At 40.6% G+C, this 27,236-nt stretch overlaps 2 protein-coding genes across 2 annotated transcripts; one reads left to right on the forward strand and one right to left on the reverse strand.

Annotated features, from left to right (window-relative positions):
- The first annotated feature begins 55 nt into the window (after window positions 1-55).
- LOC124138474 (E3 ubiquitin-protein transferase MAEA-like) lies at window positions 56-19,876 on the forward strand. Its single transcript, XM_046505120.2, has 9 exons — window positions 56-134; window positions 1,741-1,926; window positions 5,589-5,792; window positions 6,195-6,317; window positions 7,471-7,547; window positions 10,099-10,207; window positions 10,830-10,963; window positions 14,440-14,635; window positions 16,177-19,876. Exons 1-9 carry the CDS (start codon window positions 96-98, stop codon window positions 16,276-16,278), a joined length of 1,170 nt encoding a protein of 389 aa, XP_046361076.1. The 5' UTR covers window positions 56-95; the 3' UTR covers window positions 16,279-19,876.
- A 1,835-nt stretch (window positions 19,877-21,711) lies between these two features.
- On the reverse strand, window positions 21,712-24,912 carry LOC124138472 (gem-associated protein 6-like). Its single transcript, XM_046505115.2, has 2 exons — window positions 24,774-24,912; window positions 21,712-23,695 (listed from the first exon to the last, which is right to left on the reverse strand). Exon 2 carries the CDS (start codon window positions 23,302-23,304, stop codon window positions 22,783-22,785), a length of 522 nt encoding a protein of 173 aa, XP_046361071.2. The 5' UTR covers window positions 23,305-23,695; window positions 24,774-24,912; the 3' UTR covers window positions 21,712-22,782.
- Between the last annotated feature and the right edge of the window lie 2,324 nt (window positions 24,913-27,236).

Genomic DNA, 27,236 nt, shown 5'->3' on the forward strand with positions numbered 1-27,236 from the left:
TGCATCAATTAGAAACAATATCATCATAAACGTTTTACTTTAAAAAAAAAGAAGCCCAAATACATTTGTTTCATGCATTTCCGGGTCAAACAATCATGGCGGACGTGAAGTCTTTGGAACATCCAACATTGAAGGTGCGATTGTTTTCAGACGATATCTGCAATAGTTTGTTTTAATTCACCACAAATCAGATTACAAAATAATTGCTTCTTTTTGTTTTGAAACATACTAACGTTTACACTGTTATTTCTGGATATTAAGAGGAAAATTATTGTCTCGACTCATTACTGATGTGACGTGACCCAACTAAAACCGAAGCCAGACCCTCACGACACATCGACAGTGTCAACCTCAGATGTAATTCAACGTTTAACGGGGATGGGTGAAGGTCATCATTTGACAACTTTCAAACGTTCCACAAATCCAAAATCATTTGGAAACATTTGATATCGACCATAGACATTCTTTCACGTTTTTTACGTTTTCATTTTTTCAATGACACTTATTTTCAAACCAGTTTATATGCCTTCGATCAAGTCATAATCAAGGGGGAATCTCTCACTCAGAGACAAAATGGTCAAAGACAACTTCACAAAATATAGCCATTACATATTTCAGGGAAGCTAGGAAGAGTACTATAATCTAGAAAACCTCACACAGATTCGTTCACAAGCACATTCATAAATATTAGCTGAACCCAACAGTAATCAAGTATCCTTTTGTCATGTGTTGTGGTCCTCCCCTTTCCCCTTTATCAAAGTAATTTGTTGAGATTGGCTAAAACAACATGGGAACTCTGCTGGAATAACAACCTCCAACACATCCTAGCAAACAGACTGATATCAATTTGGGACAATGTTAGTTGAAAGTCTGCATGCTGATATTGGGCCAGCATTGTATATTTACTTAAAAATTGCCAACCAGGTTAGTGGCTTATGTTTTATTTTTGTTTCAGAGAAAGGTATTGTCAAACTTATTATCAGTTTCAAATTAACTGAATCACTTACATCTCTAAAATTATCACAAATGTATTTAAGATAAACTTCTTACATCTGTCTTCATCTGTCTTATATCTCGGTTCTGTGATGAGTCAATCAGGCACCATCTTCTTACTGTTACATGATTTCGAACCCCTCCATTAGAGTCCAGTTTAAAATAGATGCACATGGGCAGTCACATAACATTACAGGAACTTTTCAAACATAAGCCGATACATAACTGGTACATACAATTGTTCCAATGCAAAATTATCATCCGATCAAGTTTGATTAAAATGTACGTATGTAAAAAAGGTTTGATGTATCTTTTCATTATTTTTTTAATATCTTTCCTTGTGTAGCATAATTTGCAACATAATTCAGTGGCAAGTGGCGAACACTTTGATGTCTTCAGTGGCCTTTGAAGTTTCTACCTTGATTACGTTATAAAGCGCGTGGTCACAAATTGTTAAGGGGCTAAAAAAATGTGCATTGCAGATACCTTTATTTTTATGCAAACTAAGAGCAAATTATGGCTGTATATGCAAATGAAATCTAAGGTGGCAATATTAACAGCACGGAAGTAAGTATTGTAGGTCATTAAGGTAAACTCCCCACTTGTGCCATACTGCACAGTTTCCTGCATATGGTGTTGTTTTTGTTGACCAGTTTAAGATAGGTTTACCATGGCAGTGATATTTTGTTTACTTTTCTATTAAGATTAAATGATTTTATGACCTTTTCATGTATTCATGTTATACAGGTTCCATATGAAGTACTGAACAAAAAGTTTCGCACAGCACAAAAAAATATTGACCGTGAGGTCTCTCACATACAAGGTGCGGGCAACGAACTTGAGAAATGTCTGCAGGAAAGTAGTGTCTCAGTGGGTGATGTCTCAAGAGTCCTTGACAACATGGTGGAAAAACTAACATTTCTCAAGAGGAAGGTAAGTTTTTTGTCAGTTAGGGAATATTTTTGTACAAAGCAATAATTTGTTCTGGTGATGGAAAGCCTGGTAAAAATACTGACAGGTTATTTATATTTATTTGATCTGAATGAATCTTGTGGTCAATCTGTTACCATAAATCTTCGGTGAAAAAAAAAGGTTTTATTTTGGTTCCAAAGTTTGAGGGTTGATTGATAAGTTCTAAGCCTTACATTGAAGAAATTACGAAAGAGTGAAATGGTTTGTTGTGGACATTACACAATGTCATAAATGTATGTACACAAAAACTGAGTCAAGTGAGCAAGTTGTGTGATGTGACATTTGGAAAATGGACAAAATTGAGGAAGGTGCAATTTGAGAGTATAAAGTTAAAAAACATCTAAATTTAAGAAAATAACAGTAGAAAATCCTGATTTTAAACAGAATAATTATATTTTTTTCCCTTTTGTCTGCAAGGGCACTTAGTTTAGAATCATAGATATGTCCTCGTATATAACAGTAGCAGATTATGTAGATTAGAAAACCACATCCGGGGAATCTAGTGATTAAAGCGTTTGCTTGGCTCGGGTTTGATATTTCTCATATTTTCCCATTTCTGGTGTCCCCCGCCGTGATATTTCCAGAATATTGCAAAAATCATCGTAAAACCATACTCAGTCACTGTGCCCATCGTCGTCATTCCTCTATTATTAGTCAGTGGTCCCCTGTGGGGATTCCTGGTTAGAATTGGTCCCCAGCAACCAATGCTGGTTGTAAGAGGTGACTAAATGAATCGGGTGGTCAAACTCGGTGACATGGTTGATTGCGTGTCATCATACTGGTCCACACTTGATTATTTGCAGGCCAATGTCATATGTCTGGAATATTTCTGAGTCAGTATAAGAACAAACAAATAAACAAACAGTGGTCCATATAACTACCCATTTTCACTTCATCTGTGTTGATTCCAGGAAAGTACTGATCCACATCACCATGCTTGTTGTTCGAGTTGAATATTGAGGATCAGGCAGTTGCAATGTGGGACTCAGCTGATTGTGTGTCATTATGATGCCCCTACAGTGTGGATTATTGCTCATGCATTCAATAACTGGTTGACCTGGCCTTACTTTGTTACTTACATGCTACAATGATACACCTTGATTATTCAAGGTTCGAACAGGCTTGATAAGGCCTTGAGTTTTAAGCCCTTTTTAAAAAGCCTTGATGATTAGTGTCAAGCCTGAAAATCCTTAAAAATCACCAAATTAACTTGAAAAGCCTTGAATTCTATAAAATGACACATACTTGTCAGAGCTTCAGATAAGCTGCGTATCTGCGTGAAATACGCATCAGAAATGCAGAAATACGCAGTAAAATATAATCCAAGGGTATCAAATACGCAATGAACATTACAGATATGCTACAAAAATATAATTTGTGCGTATCATCAAAATATTGTGAAGTAACCCTGTGTATTATTATAAACGGGCATTCCGTCAACCTTGCCAAACTCCACGATGACAGTCACATCATGATCATTTGCCATCACACTTTCTTGTGGAAGTATCGTGGTATTTTTGAGTCCTATAAAGCTCTCGAACCCACACGACACCAGTTTGCAGGGACTAGATGAATAGTGTTTTTAAATATTTAACTTAAATACCCACATCTGTAAAAACTAGTGGGTAACAGAAATTTGAATACGCAGATAGAATTACTGTTACCCAATGATTTTAAAATGCATGGGTAAAATACCCACAACACCAAAAGCTTATCTGGAGCTCTGCTTGTTTATGAAAGTACTGGTATTAAAATTTATGAGTTAATTTATTTTATTTTTTGGTTGTGAAAATAAATCTTTTTTGGAAAATTTGTGATGTTCATACTGCTTCTTAAGTCTTGGGACTGATACTGTATATAGTATTCTGGATTTAAGACAAATATTGACAGACTAAGGCAAATAAGCCAACTAAAAAAAGCCTTGAAAATGACAGGTGAAACCATTGAAAAGGCCTTGAATTAAGTATTCCACATCTGTATGAACCTTGATAATGCACACTGCAACATAAAACAGCTTTCATTCATCATTGTCCCAAATAAGGCATGATAGTCAATAGGTTCTTATCATGACTGTCAATACCTAATGACATAATATACTATGCTAATAAAGTAGAGGATAGTGGGATATGGTATTGGCAAATGGAAATGATATGATTATTCATATTTGCTAGGGGGTAGGCGATCAGATCTAATGAGTTCTAATGTGTGATGAGATGGTGGCACACAAGATCATTATGGAGGGCGGGGTCAAATTCCAAATTGCATGTTGCAGCCAACGTCACTTGTATCGGATCAGGGATTGATCCAGGATTCTAAACTAAGTGCCCATGGAAGGCAAATTGGGAAAAATCATTATTCTGTTCAAAATTGGGATTTTTGAAAGTTTTTATTGTCCTTAATTCTGAGCTATTTTAACATTGCATTCAGTGTGGTAATGTAAAGCTAAGCATTAATTCCTCTTCCACTTTATTGGCCCTGTTGTCAGTGATATACAAGTTACCTCAACAATGCCATACATTAGTTATAACTATATTAACATGAATTGTGAATTTCTTCATTCCAATTTGGGAAGTTTTACTGAGATTTGCTGCCGACTTGGTGCTGAATATCAGTGTTTGAGGCGATCTAGATACATCCCTGTGGTTAAAACCACCTCTGCTGGCCAGACATGCACGCATTCTTTGAGGCATCCTTCTGTCGAGTCGACCAATGTCAGCTTAACTCATGTGTTCCACTCATCAGTGAGAGCAATACCGAGTTCATTGAGAGTGATGGGTAGCTTTTGACGTTGACGTACAATGACATCCAGTAAGTGTTTTATGGAAGAAAGGTCAGGAATGAGTGCTGGCCCTGGCACAACATGGATGTTTTGCTCTTGGAATAATTCAGTCACAATCCTGGCATGATGAGAACATGCTTAACATCCTGAAAGATGAAACATTGCCTAACAGTTTGTGCAAATGGCACCAAGAGTGGTGCAATGATGTCCTGACAGTTGCCATGGACAATATTTAGCGCAGTTTGGCCAGTCTGTGATACCACTCCATGCCATTATGGACCCACCTCCAAAACTGTCATGCTGTAAGATGTTAGCATCCATGAAATGCTCCTCAGGATGTCTCGAAACTCGATTTCTTATTTGTCCTTGGGTGTCCTGAGCGATGCTGATGATCATCAACATTATTTGTTTGTTGGTATCAGGCCCCCAATCTTCTGATGACAGATTGTTAAACATGAAGTGTTAGGGCAACAATATTCTAATGTGTGCCTGCAACATGCCTATGACACATAAATGTTCAGCACGTTGCAAATGTCTCATGATCAATGCTGTGGCTTCCTCAAGTGTCTTTGAGTGTTTGGTTCCAAGAAAACAATATGCGTCTGCTCACAACCTAGTCATGGATTAGAATCCCTGGTTCATCCTGATTAGAATTCTTTGTTTTTCAGCACTGCATCTGTGCTCGGGCGTTTCATGACAAGATATAACTGAAATATTGTTCAAAGTAGTATTAAATTCAAGTCACTCACTCATCCATTGAAAAAGCTCACTCGCTCACTCGCTCACTCACTCACTCACTCACTCACTCACTCACTCACTCACTGCAAATGATGTATGATCTTAGGCTGATGAAAGTATCCAGGATGAGTTGGAAGCTGCGAGGGTCATCAAGCGCCGTGTGGAGCACCTGAAAGAGGCCGAGAATCTCCCCGAGGAGGCGCGTCCGCTATGGCAGAAGAAGCGCCTGGATCGCATGTTGGTGGAGTTCTTCCTGCGGGCAGGGTACTATAACACAGCTCTGAAGTTGGCGCGGCATTCGGAGATAGAGGTACATTTTGATTTGTTGCTTTGTCAAAGTTCATGTTCACAGATATGTTAATCTGGCTCCTAGTTCAGCTGATTTTTTTGGTTATAATATTTAGCAGTCTGCAACAAAATCTTTGAGTGCTCTTGTCCTGAACTTTTCTCTTATGTATCAGCAATTTTTGGCTGAGATAACTGGACAAAACCAAATTTTACCAAAAGAAATATCTTTTTAACCCTGATTTCTTTAGATTTTGTACCTTCACTTCCGCATTGTGACATTGTAAACACTAAAATTCCAAGTTCTCTGACCTAAGCATAAATTGGATTTCCCATATGTTGGAGAAAAATATTACCACAGTCATACTGGTGCTCTATTTCTGTAAATGTGCTTGAGCTTTCATGAAAGTCACATGTATCTTTGCAGGACTTGACAAACATAGAACTGTTCCTGACCTCAAAGGAAGTTGAGGAATCGCTGATGAGACACGAGACTGGGCCCTGTCTAGCTTGGTGCTACGACAACAAGTCCAAACTACGAAAGATGAAGGTTATTTTTTCATAATTTGTATGCATCATAGTTTATGTTAGAAAGTGACGTAGATTGGGATGATTGTACAAACACCACCAGATCTCGTTTACTTGTATATCTTAATATCCTACTTTGAAACAAGAGCTCTGTATTAAGATCTCATGTGAACTTTAATCCACCCAATCATAATGAAGGATGTGTGGGTTTGTTGAGTGGATCAGACATCACTTTTCTAAAATACTTCATTTCGTTACCACCTTTGTAGCTTACTTTGAAATTTGGGTATCAGGACCAACAAAACCTCATTGAAATCAGATCTTTTACTCGAATGTAATACCTCTACGTCAAGATCTGGGGACACTTCCACAAGAGGTTGTGTCAGAGTAACTTTCTAATCGGCCAATGAATGTCAAGGCTTCTAAACGCTTAATATGAGTGAAGCATTCAAACCATCACAAATGATTTCTGTCTCTCAAAAACAAATTAAAATGACAAGTAGAAAGTACCATTAGCATTATACTGTGGATATTTCCTACATCCTGTCATTTCTGAGAGCCATGGCATCTACACCTAAAAAAGAGTACCATCGAAGGCATATTTGTGTTCTATGTGGGTTTTCATTTGCACAAGTGGAAATGTCCAACACCTGATTGGTTAACCCACGTATCCTTCCTTTAACTTGGGCAGTCAGAGTTTTCCCTGAGGATGTCTCTGGAACAGGTCAGGTGGACCTTGAGTAAAAATTGAGTGTCCAAACTCAGAAAACTGCCACCGAGCATTAATATACCCTTGATAGTTCACCCTATTGAGATAACAGGATGTGTAACATATCCGCAACAATATATTAGCATGGCTTATTATTATCCCCCGCCACGAATTGGAAGGGAAGAAAACAATTACATATTATGTATGTATTATATTATATTATGTAATTGGTGCTAAATGCCATTCAAAGACTTGAAAGTTAAAATACCTCTGAATTTAAGAAACTAAGAACTAAATTTGAACAAAGTAACAATTTTTTCCCAATTGCCAGCAAGGGGCACTTATTTTAGACTCTCGGATAAATCCCCGCATCAGCAATTCCTTTCTCATATTTGTCACATGAAAGAAAGAAAACCAAGACCACATGGCAGCAGCAGCATCTTCATCACTTGTCACTTGGTTTCAGAGTACCCTAGAGTTCAAAGTTCGCAGACAGGAGTTTATTGAGTTGGTTCGCAGTGATAAGAGACTGGAGGCTGTCAAGTAAGTCAAACACCATGATCATAAAGGGTTTAATTATTAGCAGAGTCGGCAGATCCATAAATAGCAAATAAAGATAGGTATGCCCTCGGTCTGATATTAACCGAATCATCCCAAAAGCAGCATAAAACCCATCTCACTCACTCACTCCGGCTGATTCCGAGATTGAGTCTGAGAAACACTTCCTGTGTTGTACTTCATGCTGCTGCAGCTCAGTGGATGCGGTCATGTGATATGATGAGATGTCAACACTTCTAGTAGGCGGATGTATGTTACCATGGTTCATATGTCATTCATTGCTATGGCTGCACGATGGTGGTGGAAGTAGCGTCATTACTGAGGCTAAACATTTGTGACAAAGTTTTTTTAAGCATCAATGTGGTTGAATATGGCTATTGAACTTTGTTACATGTGGTTTACCCTAAACATACATACTTAATGAACACTGTTACCTCCCTTCTAGCATGCTTAACCATGTCAGTGCTAACACTGTAACTGCCCTTCTGTCATAGTTAACCATGTCAGTGCTAATAATGTAACTGCCCTTCTGTCATAGTTAACCATGTCAGTGCTAACACTGTAACTGTCCTTCTGTCATAGTTAACCATGTCAGTGCTAATAATGTAACTGCCCTTCTGTCATAGTTAACCATGTCAGTGCTAATAATGTAACTGCCCTTCTGTCATAGTTAACCATGTCAGTGCTAACACTGTAACTGCCCTTCTGTCATAGTTAACCATGTCAGTGCTAATAATGTAACTGCCCTTCTGTCATAGTTAACCATGTCAGTGCTAATAATGTAACTGCCCTTCTGTCATTGTTAACCATGTCAGTGCTAATAATGTAACTGCCCTTCTGTCATAGTTAACCATCTCTGACAGAAGGGACGTTACAGTGTTAGCAATGAGATGGTTAAGTACCTTCTCGACCCGTGAAGATCAGTTTTCACACTGTTTCCTCCCTTCTGTCATAGTTATCCATTTCAATGATAACAGTTTTGTCCCTTCTTTCACAGCTAACCATATCAGTGCTAACACTGTTTCCCCCAATCTGTCATTGTTAACCATCTCAATGCTAACGCTGTTACCTCCCTTAGTCATAGTCAACATCTCAATGCTGATACTATACACCCTTCTTCCACAGTTAACCTTAAAGCTAACACTGTTACCGCCAGTCTGTCATAGTTAACCATATCAATGCTAACATTGTTACCTCCCTTCTGTCACAGTTATGCCTTCATACACTTACATCGATGCCTGGATATCTATCACTGGATTGTCTGGTCCAGACTTGATTATTTACAGACCGCCGTCATATAGCTGGAATATTGCTGTGTTCGGCGTTAAACAGCAAACAAACAAATCATACACATACAACCACGATGAATACACATGTGAATCACAAACTTGCTTCCCCAAAATCTAAGGTTGATGTTCCTGTGGTAAAATCAGCGATGTTAGGAATTAGAAGCACCACAGTGGTCCTGGGAGTTTGCTGCAATAGCAACAATAGAAACTACCGTATTTGACGTAGTAAGCGCCCCGCTCTAATAGGTGCCCACGGCGATATTTGCTAATATATTAGCTAGTGAACAATCCCAATTAGCACCCCTTCCGATTGATCAATGTACAAAAGACTTACTTATTCACGTATAATCCGCACTCATGTGTTATATGCATCCATAATTATGGGCAATTAAACTCTGGAAAACATTTCAGGATCTCAGCATAAACCACGTTATTTATCTTTTAACTGTTTTTTTTTCACCCAAATAATAATCTAATAACAGACCCCTATTTTTAATTTTGAGAGAGCCTTGGGCGCTTATTACATCGAATATGGTAACTGTTTTAGCCCACTAGTCCTTATAATGATAATATATAGCAAAACCCTTAAAAAGGGCAAATTTCTTCTCGTCCTTAGGATACCTTAACCACTGGGCAGTTTAGCAAGGACTACAGGACTAGTGCCAATTTCTAACGCTGAATAGTATTTGAATGTAAGGTGAGGTGAGGTGAAATGGGGTTTAACGTGGCTTCCAAGATTATTGCACCTATATAGCGACATGCATGCACGTACCATGCCACAGTTTAACATGAATACCCCACTCAGACACAGTATACTGACTCCGAGCCGACAAGTCCTTGTTTTAGCCCCTTAAATGCCGAGCATCAGACAGGGTAACAGTAAGTACCATCTTTTAACGTCTTCTTGGTATGACGCGGCCGTGGAGAGAACCCTGGACCTTCAACGCTCTGGGCGGACGCTCTACCAGTAGACCACAGAGGCGGTCTTTGAATGTAGGGACCCTTAGTGGTTGAACGTTTAACATTAACATAGGGTTATTTCTAGGAGCCATTGGCATGGACAAGTTCCAACAGATTGGGTGAAGTTGTTGCCACAGAACAAAATAGTTGCTGGTAGGCAGGTGACATGCTGCCTGCAAGGGTAGCAACCAGATTTCGTCTGTGGAGGTTTGATTTGCCCAAATCAATAGGAATGAAGTAACTTGTTGAATCTCCATCCTGACATGTTAAATGTTCCGTATGTGCAGACATGCCAGGAAATACCTGAGTGGTGTCGAGGACGACCAGATCCCAGCGGTGCAGAAGGTCATGGCACTCCTGGCATTCCCCAGTGATACACAGATAGCTCCTTATAAGGTATGGCACCTGGGGGAATGATGGAATATTTTGTTGATCTGTCTAGTAGAAACAGTTATCTGTAAGAATGTCTGAAATTCATGGACCCATGCTTTTCGTATGCTTGTCTATGCTGTGGTGTTTCAGAACTAGTTCGTGAGTGTCTGCTGTAGTGTTTCAGGACTAGTCAGTGAGTGAGTGATTGTATGCTGTGGTGTTGCAGGACTAGTCAGTGAGTGAGTGATTGTATGCTGTGGTGTTGCAGGACTAGTCAGTGAGTGAGTGAGTGTATGCTGTGGTGTTGCAGGACTAGTCAGTGAGTGAGTGAGTGTATGCTGTAGTGTTTCAGGACTAGTCAGTGAGTGAGTGATTGTATGCTGTGGTATTGCAGGACTAGTCAGTGAGTGAATGAGTGTATGCTGTGGTGTTGCAGGACTAGTCAGTGAGTGAGTGAGTGTATGCCGTGGTGTTGCAGGACTAGTCAGTGAGTGAGTGAGTGTATACTGTGGTGTTGCAGGACTAGTCAGTGAGTGAGTGAGTGTATGCTGTGGTGTTGCAGGACTAGTCAGTGAGTGAGTGAGTGTCTGCTGTGGTGTTGCAGGACTAGTCAGTGAGTGAGTGAGTGTATGCTGTGGTGTTGCAGGAGCTGCTTGATGTGAGCCGGTGGCAGGAGCTTGTCCAGCAGTTCCGGGAGGAAAACTTCAAGTTGCACCAGCTCAACTGTACGTCTGTCTTCACCGCCGCCATCCAGGCCGGACTGTCTTCACTCAAAACACCGTATCCTTTACTGACCCACCTCACATTGGTGTGAATACTGTGGACATTACCTGTGACACTGAGGTGCACCCATATGGTGAGCCAGAAACCTATGCCACTGAGGTGCACCCGTATGGCGGGCCAGAAACCTGTGACACTGAGGTGTGCCCGTATGGCGGGCCAGGAACCTGTGACACTGAGGTGCGCCTGTATGGGGAGCCAGGAACCTGTGACACTGAGGTGCACCCGTATGGCGGGCCAGGAACCTGTGACACTGAGGTGCGCCTGTATGGGGAGCCAGAAACCTGTGACACTGAGGTGCACCCGTATGGCGGGCCAGAAACCTGTGACACTGAGGTGCGCCTGTATGGGGAGCCAGAAACCTGTGACACTGAGGTGTGCCCGTATGGCGGGCCAGGAACCTGTGACACTGAGGTGCACCTATATGGCGGGCCAGAAACCTGTGACACTGAGGTGCACCTGTATGGCGGGCCAGGAACCTGTGACACTGAGGTGCACCTATATGGCGGGCCAGGAACCTGTGACACTGAGGTGCACCTATATGGCGGGCCAGAAACCTGTAACAATGAGGTGCACCCGTATGGCGGGCCAGGAACCTGTGACACTGAGGTGTGCCCGTATGGCGGGCCAGGAACCTGTGACACTGAGGTGCACTCGTATGGCGGGCCAGGAACCTGTGACACTGAGGTGTGCCCGTATGGCGGGCCAGGAACCTGTGACACTGAGGTGCAGCTATATGGCGGGCCAGGAACCTGTGACACTGAGGTGCACCGGTATGGCGGGCCAGGAACCTGTGACACTGAGGTGCACCCGTATGGCGGGCCAGGAACCTGTGACACTGAGGTGCACCCGTATGGCGGGCCAGGAACCTGTGACACTGAGGTGCACCCGTATGGCGGGCCAGGAACCTGTGACACTGAGGTGCACCTATATGGGGGGCCAGGAACCTGTGACACTGAGGTGCACCCGTATGGCGGGCCAGAAACCTGTGACACTGAGGTGCACCTGTATGGCGGGCCAGGAACCTGTGACACTGAGGTGCACCCGTATGGCGGGCCAGGAACCTGTGACACTGAGGTGCACCCGTATGGCGGGCCAGGAACCTGTGACACTGAGGTGCACCCGTATGGCGGGCCAGGAACCTGTGACACTGAGGTGCACCCGTATGGCGGGCCAGGAACCTGTGACACTGAGGTGCACCTGTATGGCGGGCCAGGAACCTGTGACACTGAGGTGCACCCGTATGGCGGGCCAGGAACCTGTGACACTGAGGTGCACCCGTATGGCGGGCCAGGAACCTGTGACACTGAGGTGCACCCGTATGGCGGGCCAGGAACCTGTGACACTGAGGTGCACCCGTATGGCGGGCCAGGAACCTGTGACACTGAGGTGCACCTGTATGGCGGGCCAGGAACCTGTGACACTGAGGTGCACCCGTATGGCGGGCCAGAAACCTGTGACACTGAGGTGCACCTGTATGGCGGGCCAGGAACCTGTGACACTGAGGTGCACCTGTAGGCGGGCCAGAAACCTGTGACACTGAGGTGCACCCGTATGGCGGGCCAGGAACCTGTGACACTGAGGTGCACCTGTATGGCGGGCCAGGAACCTGTGACACTGAGGTGCACCTGTATGGCGGGCCAGAAACCTGTGACACTGAGGTGCACCTGTATGGGGGGCCAGGAACCTGTGACACTGAGGTGCACCCGTATGGCGGGCCAGGAACCTGTGACACTGAGGTGCACCTGTATGGCGGGCCAGGAACCTGTGATCATGGGTTTGAGTCCAAGATTCACACTAATTATGTTTCCACGTTTGTCAGCACCATACCAGTGCACGTGGAATAATGATTAAATTAAGTTCATCTTATTTAGGTAGGAAGCCATCTGTAGAAATTCATTGCTTCATAGTGTCCAGAACTATGACCTTGGATTCGAATCCCAGACTGTCCCTGATCATGTTTCTATATTTGTCAGCTTCGCCAAAGTGGTAAATGTCTAAAACCTGCATTGGCCTGTCCTCCCACATCAAGCGGACACATTGTGATATAAGTTAATTACTGTTCAACAGGCCTCAACATTGCAACTAATTTGGTCACCATGGCAATATATATTTTCAGCTTGCAATCAATATTATTTTAGCTGTCGACACTTGGCTTATGAAAAAATCAAGCCGTGACCTGATATTACTACTGCATAATGCAAAAATACAATTTAAATAACTATTGATCAACTGAACTAAAATTTCATTTTATGATATCTAATGATCAGCTTGGGAATTGTATGGTAAAAATTAATCGATAATCTTGTCAAGTATTTTCAAAAACGTTACTAACAACAAAGATTGTTACACCGAACAGAGAAATCAGTATAGCTCCAACTAGGCAGATTAGGTTTGCCTTAACCGACTATTATCTTGGAAGTTTTCCTCCATAATTTCTCACCTAGCTTCTTGAATTTCACATTGGCTCCGTGAAAACAATGGTTAGGAGCCAATGGCTCCTTATGTAAAAATTAAACTTTGAGGCCATATTCAAGGCAGTGTTACACCAAACTCATTCACTCACTCACTTTGGCTTGATAAGCAGCCTTGATATGTTTGATTCCATGATAGTAGGTATGAATACATGACTTGTTTGACTCATTGACACCAGGTTTGACTCCATGACAGTTACAAGTGTCTTAGGCTTGGGCACTGTCTTTATTAAAATACAAGATGGGATGAAATTGGATACAGCAAAGAGTCCACTATTGCAAAACATTTCCCCCGAAGTTTTACTTTTGCATGCCACAGGGGGAGAAGCACCAACTTGGGATTAACAGTTTGCATCTTCAGCCACTTGCCTGAAGCTGGAGTCTAGTAAACTTCTGTTTGGTCATGTAAGCTCTGATAGAAATTGTCAATTAATAACACTGAATCTCCTGAAAACCATGCTGATAGCCAAGTATGGACAAGTAGACTCAAAACCTTTTGACACAGATTAGTGTAATGAACTTACTTTGCAGGTCCCCTGAAGTGCATTAATATTGGTTTCGGGCGGTGGGGTAGCCTAGTTCACCCTCATGCCTAAGACCCTGATTCGATTCCCGACAATGTCACTCACTCACTCACTCACTCACTCACTCACTCACTCATATCACTCATATCACTCACTCACTCACTCACTCATATCACTCATATCACTCACTCACTCACTCACTCACTCACATCACTGGACTATGGTGGATTCAGTTTTTTGTCAAATACAGTAAACTATGTTTATAACGAACGAACTGACGGATATAACAAGCTAATTTTTTGGTCCCGGTAATTTGTGTATATATGCTGTATATATGCTTATAACAAACTACAATGTACGGATATTACGAACTAAATGTAGTGATCCTTTTGAGTTCATTATAACCGTAGTTTACTGTATGTCAATATGTCAGTTCCACAATACAAGTGCTTCCCAGTGATATCCTTAACTGTCACAGTCACTGTTACAAGTCTACATCTGACAACAAGAACCCCAACTGTCCCGTGTGTTCCAAACACCTGAACGAGCTCGCTAGACCTCTGCCGTATGCCCACTGTGCCAACTCCAAACTTATCTGCACAATTACGGGTGGTTCCCTCAACGAGAATAACCCTCCGATGATGCTCCCCAATGGCCATGTTTATGGATACAATGTGAGTAGATTTCTACCTTTGGCTATGAGCTGCTCTTGACATACCGTATTCACTGTACAAAGCATCCTAGGCTGTTAAAAACTTAAGTGGTAGTTTAAGTTTGACTCAAGTTTAATTCTGATGTCCAGTATCAATTTTATGCTTTCAATATTAAATGTTTTCACTTTCACAATATATGCTTGTAAGATATGTTGTCACTTCTACACAGCTCTGGTGTTCTTGTAAAAATAACCATGTTAATATATACGCAAGGAAATATTTACAGGCAATTTTGAAGATTATACACAGTTTGGTCTAAAATTTGGTTTAGTGTGCTTATTAGACCGGGGTGCTTAATATAGTGAATACTGTTTCAGGAGCAACATGTTTTTTAATGTGAAAAGGTGCCACTCCGTTAGGGTCCTGGGCCCTGTTCCACAAAGCGATCGCAGTACTAAGACGATCTTAATTCCCATACTTTAACATAGGCTAACGATAGTCGTAGCGCTAAGATCGCTTTGTGGAACGGGCCCAGGCAGGTTCTTGAGTACATGGACTTGTCTGGCAAGGGGAGATAACTCATCTGTGAATTGTGCTCTCAGGCAGTGTTGTGTGTTTAATCAGGAGGGAGTGCTGTGTGGATGTGTGTTTGACTGGAAAAGATACATCCAGAATTTCAGCAATTACTTGTAAATCAGCTGACTATCACCATGACTACTGGTAATTTTGTACATCTTTTATATGCAGCAACATGTGTTGCATTGATATTGATACAACTTTCTGTTTTTGAATGAGGGATTCTTAATTTAAATTGATAATTAAAGAAGAATTTGCATTGTGTGCTCCCTGGGAAGAATGTATGCATCTGTTTTGTCAAATGTTTAGGGAATTCGAGGGGCACTAGGCTTGGGCAAATTGGCCCTTTTTTATTTCTGTGTTTGATTTGATATGTGTTTTTTTTATTATCCTAAATACATAGAGACATCAAAAACATGAGGTAATGACTGACAACTAGCCTTTTTCAATCTTACATGTGTTTTGCAATGCTGATTTTTTTAACTTAAAGAGAAATCTATGTTTGGGCAAGTCTTTGAATTCTGTACCATGTATTTATGCTGTTTTAATTACATCTCCTAAGAAAATCACCATTAGTCGAAGACTTGCTCATGATCAACTATTTTAAAACACTACCTGAAACCCCTAAATACAGACTGTTGCACACATTTTAGCCTTACTTGTTTATTTAAACCTAAACATGCAGTTATTGAAATGAAGAAAGTCTACTTTCATAATGATTTTAAATGGTTTCCCTCAATTCACAAAATTGTGGGCAAAAGTGCCCTCCATGCTTTGTCCTTTCACATTGTGTACGTACGAGATTGTCTTGACTTCAACAGGAAATTGGCACCAAAGATTGGAGCATAGCCTCCATTTTCAGATTTAAAAATAATTGTTCTGGAAACTTTATGGTTTTATGAGTAATGTTCTTCTTTTCATCCATATCAAACCCATATGATTAAGATATCTGTTTATGTTTACAAAACATACCAACTTTTTTTCAGTCTCTTGCGACAATGGCTTCTAATAACGATGGCCGGGTTGTCTGCCCACGAACAAGAGAAATCTACAAGCTAGATGATATCGACAAGGTGTTTGTCATGTGATCAGTCTCACACGACGGAGAAAAAGGCACTGCGTGAAAGACGACCATGTGATGTAGATAGATAGATAGATAGTTACTGAAAGTAAGAAAGAGACTGGATTGTGACTGATTTTAGCTTTACATTTACACATAGAACCAAGTAGAACGGTGTAGATACTCGATGTGAGATGTGGACTGATAATGTATGTACAGAACAACACTCCAAGTTTTAAGCTGAGCAGCGAATGGTCAATAAATCATGAGAGTTGATCGTGAGTCGTTGATGTGAGATTACACAAACTGTTCAATGTTGTCTTTGGTTAATAATAGCTTATGAAAGCCGGAATGTGTGGCATTGCAGTCTTGATAAATATGTACTTATTTGTGAAGTTTTTCAGATGTTGTTCCCAATTTCATTAAAATGAAATCCTACTCTGATGCGATACCACTCTGCATGAAGATCTAACTTCTCCTCCATAGTAGGTCCGTTAGGAGACTCAGGATTGATTGTTGACTGCCTCGTCTCAAGGAAGGATGCATGGGTTCTTGAGTCAAATGAATGGCAACTTTCTACACTGATTGTTGTCTCACCACTTTGATTCCGATATTTTGATCTTGGCAAAAGAAAACTGGCATACAACACAAAATTACCCACAATGGTACATACATTTGGTGTGGATGCCATGGCGCTCAGAAACAAAAGGATGCATAATATGTTCACAACAATTTAATAGCTTGACTATATTTTTTAACATACAGAGCTCAAAAGTAATATTCTTGTTAGAGGTGCAGAAATCAGACATGCTTCTCACATAGAACATACATATTCCTTAGATGGTAGGCACTTACAGAAAGAAAGCCACCAGATATTACGCTCGAAAGTTCACCATTTTGGGTGTAGTTTTTTTATTAACATTTAGAACTGTTTATTTTGTTTTCAAGTTACATTTTGTTTGTTTTGTTTAACCCAGCACTCAGCAATATTCCAGCTATATGACGGTGGTCTATAAATAATCGAGTCTTGAACAGACAATCCAGTGATTTAGATCATGAGCATCAATCTACGCATTTGGGATACGATGACATGCATCAACCAAGTCAGCGAGCCTGAACACCCTATCACGTTATTCTCCTATTACGACAAGCATCATGGCCAGGTATGGCAAGCATAGGTTGCTGAAGTCTTATTCTCTATCCAGATCTTCACAGGCCTCAAGGCACAGTATTCAGATATGTTGCTCTGTATACTTTACTCATTCATACCCTGAATTCAGAAGCCTTGGCACTGATTGGCTGATTAGCTGATTAGAAAGTTCACAGAAGTAACCTGCTATGGAGGTGTCCGCAGATCGTCATGAGTAAAGATATCATATTGAAGATCTGATTGTAATGAGATTGATATATTGTTCAGGTAAACGTTACATTCAAACTATCTAGCCAGCATTCATTCAGTACTTGTCTTAAACAAGGGGGAAATCAGTTGCAGAATCATTTAAGCGTTATGTTTTTGCCATTGGCATCGTCAGTACTTCACAGGTTTATATACACTTCCTTTTCTTCATCACCATGACAACAAACAGTGAGTAAGTTGCGGAAGAGTTGCTATTTTTAACCGACCACTCAAGCCATGGCATGGGAATAATCAGGATAACAATGGCAGTGTTGTGGCTTTGTGACCAGCTGCTTCAACACCAGGCAACGGTAGGGTTTGCACAAAGTTCCCAGTTGCACTTCATTGACCTGTGTGAGTTGTGCATAGTCTCATTTCATTACTGTCGTAGATATGAACATGCCTCACTAGTACACTGCAAAGTTGACATACATTTTCTTTGGTTACGGAGGAGCGTAATATACATGTGAGAAGTGAAACTTAAGAAAACACGTAGGAATATAAAGCCTGAGTGAACCGCCCCATTTATGATGTAGTGTCAAATGATCTGCAGCCTTTGCTGTTTTCATAAGCACTGACACATCGGAAAACAACAACTCTCCGATCCTTTAGGGAATGTTACACACAACATTTCAAGTAGTTCCTGCTAGGTGACCTCATTTGTATTTTAGGGAACAATTATATATAGCCGATAACACTACCCGTTATGTGGTGAACTGGCTGTCATGGCCATGGTTGATCGAAGACATTGACCCCCCCAAATAAAGTGTGACATAATGTACAGGGGAAGTGTCTGTTTATGTCTGAGGCACGTAGTGTTCTTGTTGGCGAAAGAAGTGTGATTGTCTTGAATATGTGTGATGTCAATATCTGCTGTAACCATGATCGTGACTTTAGTTTTGTCCAAGGCCATACGAATCCTGGTTCTGTACCACCCTCTTCTCCATGGATTGGATTAAAAAACATCACAATGTTAGTTAAATTTAGTCTAGGTGGGATATTCCAACTGGTTTGAGGGGCTATGGGTGGCCCAGTCATGTAAAGCACTGCAATTCATCGTGCGGAGTTGCGTCGTGCAGAGTGGCGTCGTGCCAAAGCACTATGATCACAGGTTCAAATCCAGGTTTGCCCAGGTGATGTTCCTAGGTTTGTCAGCACCATGCCCGTGCTCGTGGGTTTCACCAAAGTGGTAATGTCTGATGTGAATAACTTCAGGCTTTCCTCCCACATCAACACACCATGATATACCTGAGACTGTTCAAAGCGGCATTAAACGAACATACTCACTCACTCCAACTGCCTAGAAACTTTCATGACACTTAATTTTGAAGACTCTTTCAAAAGTTATTGTGAGGCATGGCCTGAGAATTTTTACTGTTTCACGTTTTGAAAAGCATCCCGAAAGCATCGTGTGGATTTCTTCTCAGTGAATTATGTGTAACAAAGTAAAAGACATTTATCAGTTTATTTCTGATGGTATGTGCGTAAGTAGGAGTGTTTTTGGCCAGTAAATTGGTATAACATCCTTGATGGTATATACTTGAAGGACGATCTGATGGCTGGTTCATTAGTTCTGCTGTAAGTTCCAGACATATGGCCGTTGACAAGGGAGTTAACTGACTATAAAATCAAGTTTCCACCCTTGCCAAACTAGGTTAAATTATGGACATCGGATCAAAAACAACATGGCAACTGTCATGTCAACTGCAGAATTTGCAGAGCATGTGTACCATCAAATCGGTGTTGACAGATGTTTTCCAAATCTAATCTAAAATAAATGCCCACTCCTTGACCAATAAGAAGCTAATACTTTAATATAAGGTGAGACAAAGCATTTTGCTCATCTCAACGATGGTCTGGGTTTGATTCCCACATTGGTAGAGAATATGAAGCCCTTTTCTGATATCCCCTACCTTGATATTGTTGGAATCTTGCTGAAGCAGCCAACAGATCTACTCTCTGATGGATGACGATCAAATATGTGTTCTGCTGGTGTTTATTGCAAGATTCCCTGTTCAATATTGCTACTTGAATGTGTCTTTCACAGAGATGTTTTAATTCTGTATTGAAGTCTTTAGTTATGTTTCTGTCCAGATCATCAATGTCTATTTTCACCTCCGAACATTCATGCACGATTTGCTTGCATGTATTTGTATGTGTGCTTGGCAAAGACGAACATGTACCATAATATATACTCATTTATAATAAAGCAACATGATGTATATGAATCCTTTTGTTGTCATGTTTTCTGTGAACGTTCCACAATGTTGGGATGAGGTGAGGTGAGGTGAAATGGGGTTTAATGCTGATCATGAACAATATCAAGATTATTGCACTTATAAAGCAATGTACATGCACATCACAAAGTATGTGTCTGTGTCTGCTTGGAAAAGTCTGGGCTAATGCCAAATTTGTACTGCTAGCCCACTTGAAACCCCTCTCAAGTATACTGACTCCAACCGACCAGTCGTTTTATCCCCTTAATGCCAAGCGCCAGGCAGGGTAACAAGTACTATCTTTTTGTATGACGCAGTCCAGGATCGAACCGCCAACCTTCTGCTCTCTGGGCAGACGCTTTCTCCACTTAACCGCAGATGCTGTCCTTGTGGTAAGATGTGGCAATGTTAGACAAAAAACAAACTGATTTTATATAAGAACAAGTATTTGTCACAGAGTGACGAAATATCCCCCGCCTGTACACCATAGTACCAAATATGAAGACAATCCAGCGATTAGTTCTTGAGATATTGTGGCAACACCGTTTTCCAACTCCAAAAACAGATTTGCCTGCTGTGACCTTGAAAATGGGGTCAAGGTCACCAAATCTGACAGGTGTATGCGGTGTCTGTATATACACTATAGTTCCAAATATGAAGACAATCCAGCGATTAGTTCTTGAGATATCGCGGCAACACCGTTTTCTAACTCCAAAAGCAGATTTGCCTGCTGTGACCTTGACAATGGGGTCAAGGTCACCAAAACCGACTGGTGTCTGCGGTGTCTGTATATACACCATAGTTCCAAATATGAAGACAATCCAGTGTTTAGTTCTTGAGATATTGCGGCAACACCGTTTTCCAACTCCAAAAGCAGATTTGCCTGCTGTGACCTTTAAAATGGGATCAAGGTCACCAAAACGGACTGGTGTCTGCGGAGTCTGTATATACACCATAGTTCCAAATATGAAGACAATCCAGTGTTTAGTTCTTGAGATATCGCGGCAACAAACAGGTGGGACGTACGGACGGACGGACGGACGTACGGACGGTCGTGAATACTATATCCCCCGCTTCGCGCTTTCGCGCGGCGGGGGATAATTAAGGCAGGCAGTGACTAATGGCCTTGATATGCATGTTTCGGGGTTTCTTCACTGCAGACTGTCTGGAGAAGTTCTACCCGGGATGCCACTTTTGTCCACACGTTTGTGGCCTTACCAATCTTATTATATACGATATATCTCTCCCTGAAGATCTGAGGAGACCTCTATGGGATGTTGCATCAGTTGAACTTTCTTTTCAAGTTAAGGCATCCTGAGATTCATCTGATTTTTACTTCCCGAAATGTAATATGACCGGTTAGTTCTGAATGCATAAAATAAAGTTGTGCTATTATATTGTTGTGTATATTATATTTATTACATCCAGTTGTTTCTGAGCGCCATGGCATCTACACCCAAAGTGTGTACTATCGAGGCTATATTTGTGCAGTTTTCTTTTTACCAAGATTGAAATTTCCAAATCAAAGTGGTAAGAAATGAAGCGTGATTGTTGAAGAAAGCCAACATCTGATTGGCTCAAAAACCCATGCATCTTCCATTCAGAATGGGCAGTCAAAGTTTGCTCAGGGTTCAGGCTCTGGTTGATTGTGTCATCTTACCCACATGATCTGGCAAGTTGCTCATAATATCAATCACTGGTTTGTGTGGTCAAGACTTCTTTTTTTACTGGAAATAGTGAAATAATTAGAATATTGCTAAGAGTATCAATAAGCCACAAAAGAAAGATCTCTAATCTTTTCTGCCTGAAAGTAGGAGCTATTCTCAAATCTCATTACACAACACATTCAAAGATCTGAAAACATTTATTCCTCATTGAACATGTATATGATCATCTCATCACTTTGATTGACATCTTGACACATAATGAACATGATACAATGTGTCTAAACATATACTAAGTTACAGGTCTAAACCTTGCAACACAACAAGGGTATGTTTGATGTTCAGCCTAAAAATTCATGCTAGTCTGTAAGCCCAATACATGTACTACTAAATTGTGCTGAGGACAAGTAAAACTTCAACGATGGTTGTCCTCATTGACGAGTAACATTTGAGGGCTAAAATTCTGAACCAGTTAACCAATTTTTCTACAAAGTGGAACTTAACAAAACTGACAGAAAATGTAAACATGGCTAACATGTTTGTTTTGTTCAAGCAGGACCTGCTTCAAACTCTGAGGACTGGTGAAGATTTACACTCGTCTCCAGGAATAGTCTTTAAAAAGGCTGATCAGTCGCCTAGAAACATGATAAATAAAGCAACAGAAGAATGCTCCTGGTGTGTCGAGCTAAAGCTTTCATATCGCTTTCATTCGACACAGCAGTTTATTCACGGGTGAAGGAGGAATGTATATAAAAGACTTAAGTATTGATGGTCGAGCTATCAGGAATTTATCGGACACGACTTCCTGCATCCTAATACATTCAATTTGATAAGTGACGAGTGTCAGCTTAATGTGAGAAAAATGCCTGAAGTGATGCAGGTTTCGGACAATTACCACTGTAGTCAAACCCCCCACTGGGGTATGTTGCACACAAACCTAAAAATATAAGGGACGCAACTCTGCACAGCAATTTACAGCACCTGAGAAAACAGGGCCAACATTGGCCCCGATATCGTGAATTAGGGCCTGTTCTTTTCAACACTGTCTGGCCCAGATTGCCAGCCAGTTACCTTTTTAGCAAAAAGAAGACATCATATTTCAAGATGAACAAAATTCCAGAAATCAATTGCCCGATTTTTTCTCTCTAAAATGTTTTGTTATTTATGATCTGTGACTGAAATATTTGATCACAACTTTGGTAAAAATAATTGCAGTACAAAACCGAACATAAGAAGGAATGTATATGCGACATTTATCACCAAGTGTCATGATCTTCAGGCATATTTTTTATCAAACCTTGAATTCTACCAAGCACAATTTCATTTGTACTGCGACAATTTTCAAACCCATATGGTGGCTCAATAAAGAGAGCATCCGCAATTGTCAAAATGTCTCCATCAACAGTGACTGGAATTCGATTTTTTTCCAGCCAGGATTTTAGCAAGAGTTGTCTCCTCTTCATTTCATCAGGGGTCAAGGCTAAGACTGAAGCAGGCTTGAACAGCTGATCAAGTTGGACTCTATATATTTCTGTATTATTGTTGATAACAGTTACCTTAGATACAGTGCTGCCGTTAATAATGTCAATGCTAACATTGCCATCTTGATCAAACTGAGCCAGGACAATGGTTTCTGAAACTGGGTCTACAGTAAACACCCAACCTGTATGTTCGGTCCCATCCTCAGCCAGAACTGTGACTTGTTTATACACAAACTGCATCCATTCTTCAGGATCCTTGTTATAGATGGCATGAGCCTTGGTATCCCCTTCCATCATTAATCAAACAATTAATATGAATTTTCAAAGAGCTAAATGGGAAATATTCTCTATAAATGTCTTCTCAAATGCAGAAAGGCAGTCATATAAGAAGGCTTCAGTAATGAGGTGTATGAGTAACAGAACTGAGGTTCGATGGTAGAGTAAAAACAGAATGATGATATTTTAACAAGAGTGTCAATGCCCCAATTCAAAGTTGTTCAGCTTCTTGTATTTTTGTAGTAACTCTGTCTTCAGTGTCAGCTGTTTCCGAAGGATATCTATTTTCTTCAATTGTTCGTCTTTGCTTGTCTGGACACCAGAAAGTTTGTCAACACTTTCTCGAGCTTTCTGTAGTTGGTTTTTAAGATCAGTCATCTTTTGATTGACATCATGTGAGTCCTTTTCAATACTGAGGAAGAGAAAATATACATTTATTATGGTGAAATGTTATCAATATGTAGGAATTGAGTTACCTGGCCTGTGACATTCTCCATTAATGAACAAGTTGATTCTGATATCGTCTATCAATGCACTACCCAAAGGGAAATGAAATAAGGCTTTTCCAGTTGAATCAGCCATCATAAAATGATTTTATGAACCACAAGATGTCCTGTTTTTCTGGGACTTAGGATTTTCCTAGTATGTTGCTGGCATTATAATAAATAAGCAAATAATTTATTAATTTGACGTTTACACGATACACGGCTTCTCCATTGGACAAGAGGTCGGTCACATGACCGCAAAATTGATGTTCATACGTTTTTTACGAGACCGTGTCCTTGAAATGACGTAAACACTGATTGACTACTTCCACATTCCCTGGGAATTTCCCAGCACGAAAACATACATAAGCCTTCTTTCTGATCATTTAGAACCTTTAATCTTGGTCTCAGCGTTTCAGTATACATTGAGAAACGTCAGAGGGCTTGACTGCATGATTGCTTATGAATATCCTCACTACAGCCCATCCTAATGAACAAGCGAAGAAATGCACATCCAAACTATCGTAGTATCGACTCGATCCGTGTCTAGGCTGACAGTGACCGTTTCCAACAATCTATGAATTTACCTTAGTGTTTGTTTGAAGCATCTTTAATCATCTTTCAATGATTGGCCAGTTGATCAATTAGGAGATAACCATACCATATGTTTTCAATGTAGAGCTAGGTTACCTGTAGATACTCAAGCAGTTTGTTTACACCGTAATACTTCACTCGCAACATATGAAATGCATTGAAAGCATATAAGCACGGCAACTTGGTAAGCTAACATGAGGTGGCCATCCCTAAAGAAAACAAAGCAAGCTTTGCAAGGCTTTCGCTCTACGTCAACAGCACATGTGCCATAAACATTTTAATATTATACGTCACGCAAGAAATACGTTTGTTTGCGAAACGAAAATTGCCCAAATTCCTCAATCGGTGACTTTTTCTGTGGGCATTTTATGAAACCAACTTCATCTTGTTATCTTCAGACTTAAATATTACCTGCGTATTACATCATAGATTGCTGGAAGCAAATTGAGTTCATTTTCTGCATAAGTTGCTGCCATTGCTCTGCAAAAACTTTCACAAAGGTTCAACGTGCTCCATTCCCCTTGTTTTATTATCTCCCCTGATCACTTCCGCCTATATTATCCGGACGTATCCCGGAGTTATAAATACCGGACCAAGTGCAAGTTACTAGATGGTTTTCGAAATGCGTTAAAAATGAAAACTTCATAAAATAAGTATAGGCCTACTGCTGCCGTTATGTTCACAAGTCTCTGTCTCTCTCGCATCTGTCATTGTATGTAATGCATATATGGGCTAAAATGGAAAACATGTCAAACATTCAACTAACATACCATTATCCATGGCAGATCTACACGTTTTCAAACCTCGTTCACTGAAAGATCGAACAAAACAGTGATGTATGTGATCTCAGTGAATCAGTCAACAAAAAGCTTGGGCCAAGCTTACCACTCAGGTATAAATCGACGAGTCCATTTCAGTGTGTAACATTCATTTCATAGGTATGTGTCTATATGCGTGATTGATTCGAATCCCGACCGGAAAATATATTTTTCAACACTATCGCTAGAGATATGTCGGTCAACCAATGTAGGATACAGACTATCCATTAATATAATAATATGTGAAGCAGAATGTAAATATTGTGTATTTTAATTTATGTATTAATTCATAATAACGGTAAATAATTTAGTTAAATACGGTAGCAGCCTCCTAAACTAACCCGAGCACTCTCTACTAATCCCAGGTAAAGTAGTCATGTAAGTTAGCATGGGATTCGCTTGCATTTCTTGGCCTTTAGCTCCCAGGTCCAGGCACAGCTTGGCCAGTGATTGCCCTACTATTGTTTCTGTAGCAGGTGAACAGATCTGAGCCTCAACACTTCAACATTTCTCTTCTCTTGCGCGCATAATTTACACTTTACTTAGTTGTGCCATTTTAGTGAAGGTTGGCATTTGTGTTGGCAATATATGTATGTAGTGTCATGTTTGAAAGTGTATTTTATCGTATAAATGAGATTTGTATCTGTAATAATATACTGATGGCTGTTCTGGCCTTACACTGTATGGTTGTACTGTGTAATATTTGCTTGAATAGAGTGATGCTCATGGTATACAGTACATGTAAAATGTAATACTGTAATGGTATGTTTGTTTAATTACAGATTTGTGTAATTGAGTATCAATAATGTAACGTTGCTATATTATGTTGTAGGGTATATTATCATCCCCTTTCGGGGCGGTGGGGTAGCCTAGTGGTTAAAGCGTTCGCTCGTGACGCCGAAGGCCCAGGTTCGATTCCCCACATGAGAACTTTCACTGGTGGGTGAACAGAGGCACATTTCGAACAAAAGAGCCCAAGGCGACATCACATGTGTTACATGTGCTTCAGTGTGGGGCAGCCCAAGAAATTCACAGGAGTCAGGCAGCAGAACGCAAGACGATTCCTGGGTCTGTGTGGGGGGTGCAAGACGATGCCTTGGTCTTTACGAGCCCTGGGTTTGGATCTCAAGACGATGCCTTGAGTGACCATATGTGTTATATTTAACTCAACTGGTCACAGTTAGCTACTCATGTCAGTCCGCCCAGTGTAGTGGGGCGGTTAAGGCTAAAATTGTGCACTTTGGGTTAAAAGCACCAAACTTGGCACACTTATATATACATTGAACCATTCCGAACATTTTTGGATATGGATCCACCTCAGCAGAGCTCCCTGGTGGAAGAAAATCCAAGATGGCCGCCAACAAAGTTGAACTCTCTCTATGATATCAATATATACTCAATATATCATACTTATCTGATTCATTTATACACATATCCATAGTAATGCATGCGGAATGAATTGCAGCAGAGCTGTATATAATTCAAATATAGTTTGCAGCGCCCCCTGGTTTTTAGAAAATCCAAGATGGCCGCCAGCATGGCTGAAATCTCTAATGATATCAATCTATACTCAATATATCATAGTTATCTGGCCAATTTATACAAATTATCATTGTAATCACAACAACCCTGTATGTAATTCCAACCTAGTATGCAGCACCCCCTGGTGGTGATGAAAGTCCAGGATGGCCGCCGACATGGTTGAAATCTCTAATGACTTTAATCTGTACTCATTATATAATAATTATCTGGTCAATTCATACAATTTATCACAGTGGTTTTTTTCAGGATCAATTTCATCAATGCTTTATGATGACGAAAATCCAAGATGGCCTCCAAAATGTTTTAGTTTTCAGAAATTGTCTATTTCTACAGCAGATTTAGATATCATTTGATATCTTTGGACTGAGGACAAGTTGATAAGTTTTGATATGATGAAACATTTTTAAATGACATTGTATCAATTAATATGTATTGTGTATGATCTATTCTCGGCATATTATTTTATAAATGATCTACTGAGAAATATTCTGCCTAGTTTATATTAGATCACCCC

Source organism: Haliotis rufescens, unplaced genomic scaffold (genome assembly GCF_023055435.1).
Source record: "Haliotis rufescens isolate VD_foot unplaced genomic scaffold, xgHalRufe1.0.p SCAF_54, whole genome shotgun sequence".
NCBI classification, from domain to species: Eukaryota; Metazoa; Mollusca; class Gastropoda; order Lepetellida; family Haliotidae; genus Haliotis; species Haliotis rufescens.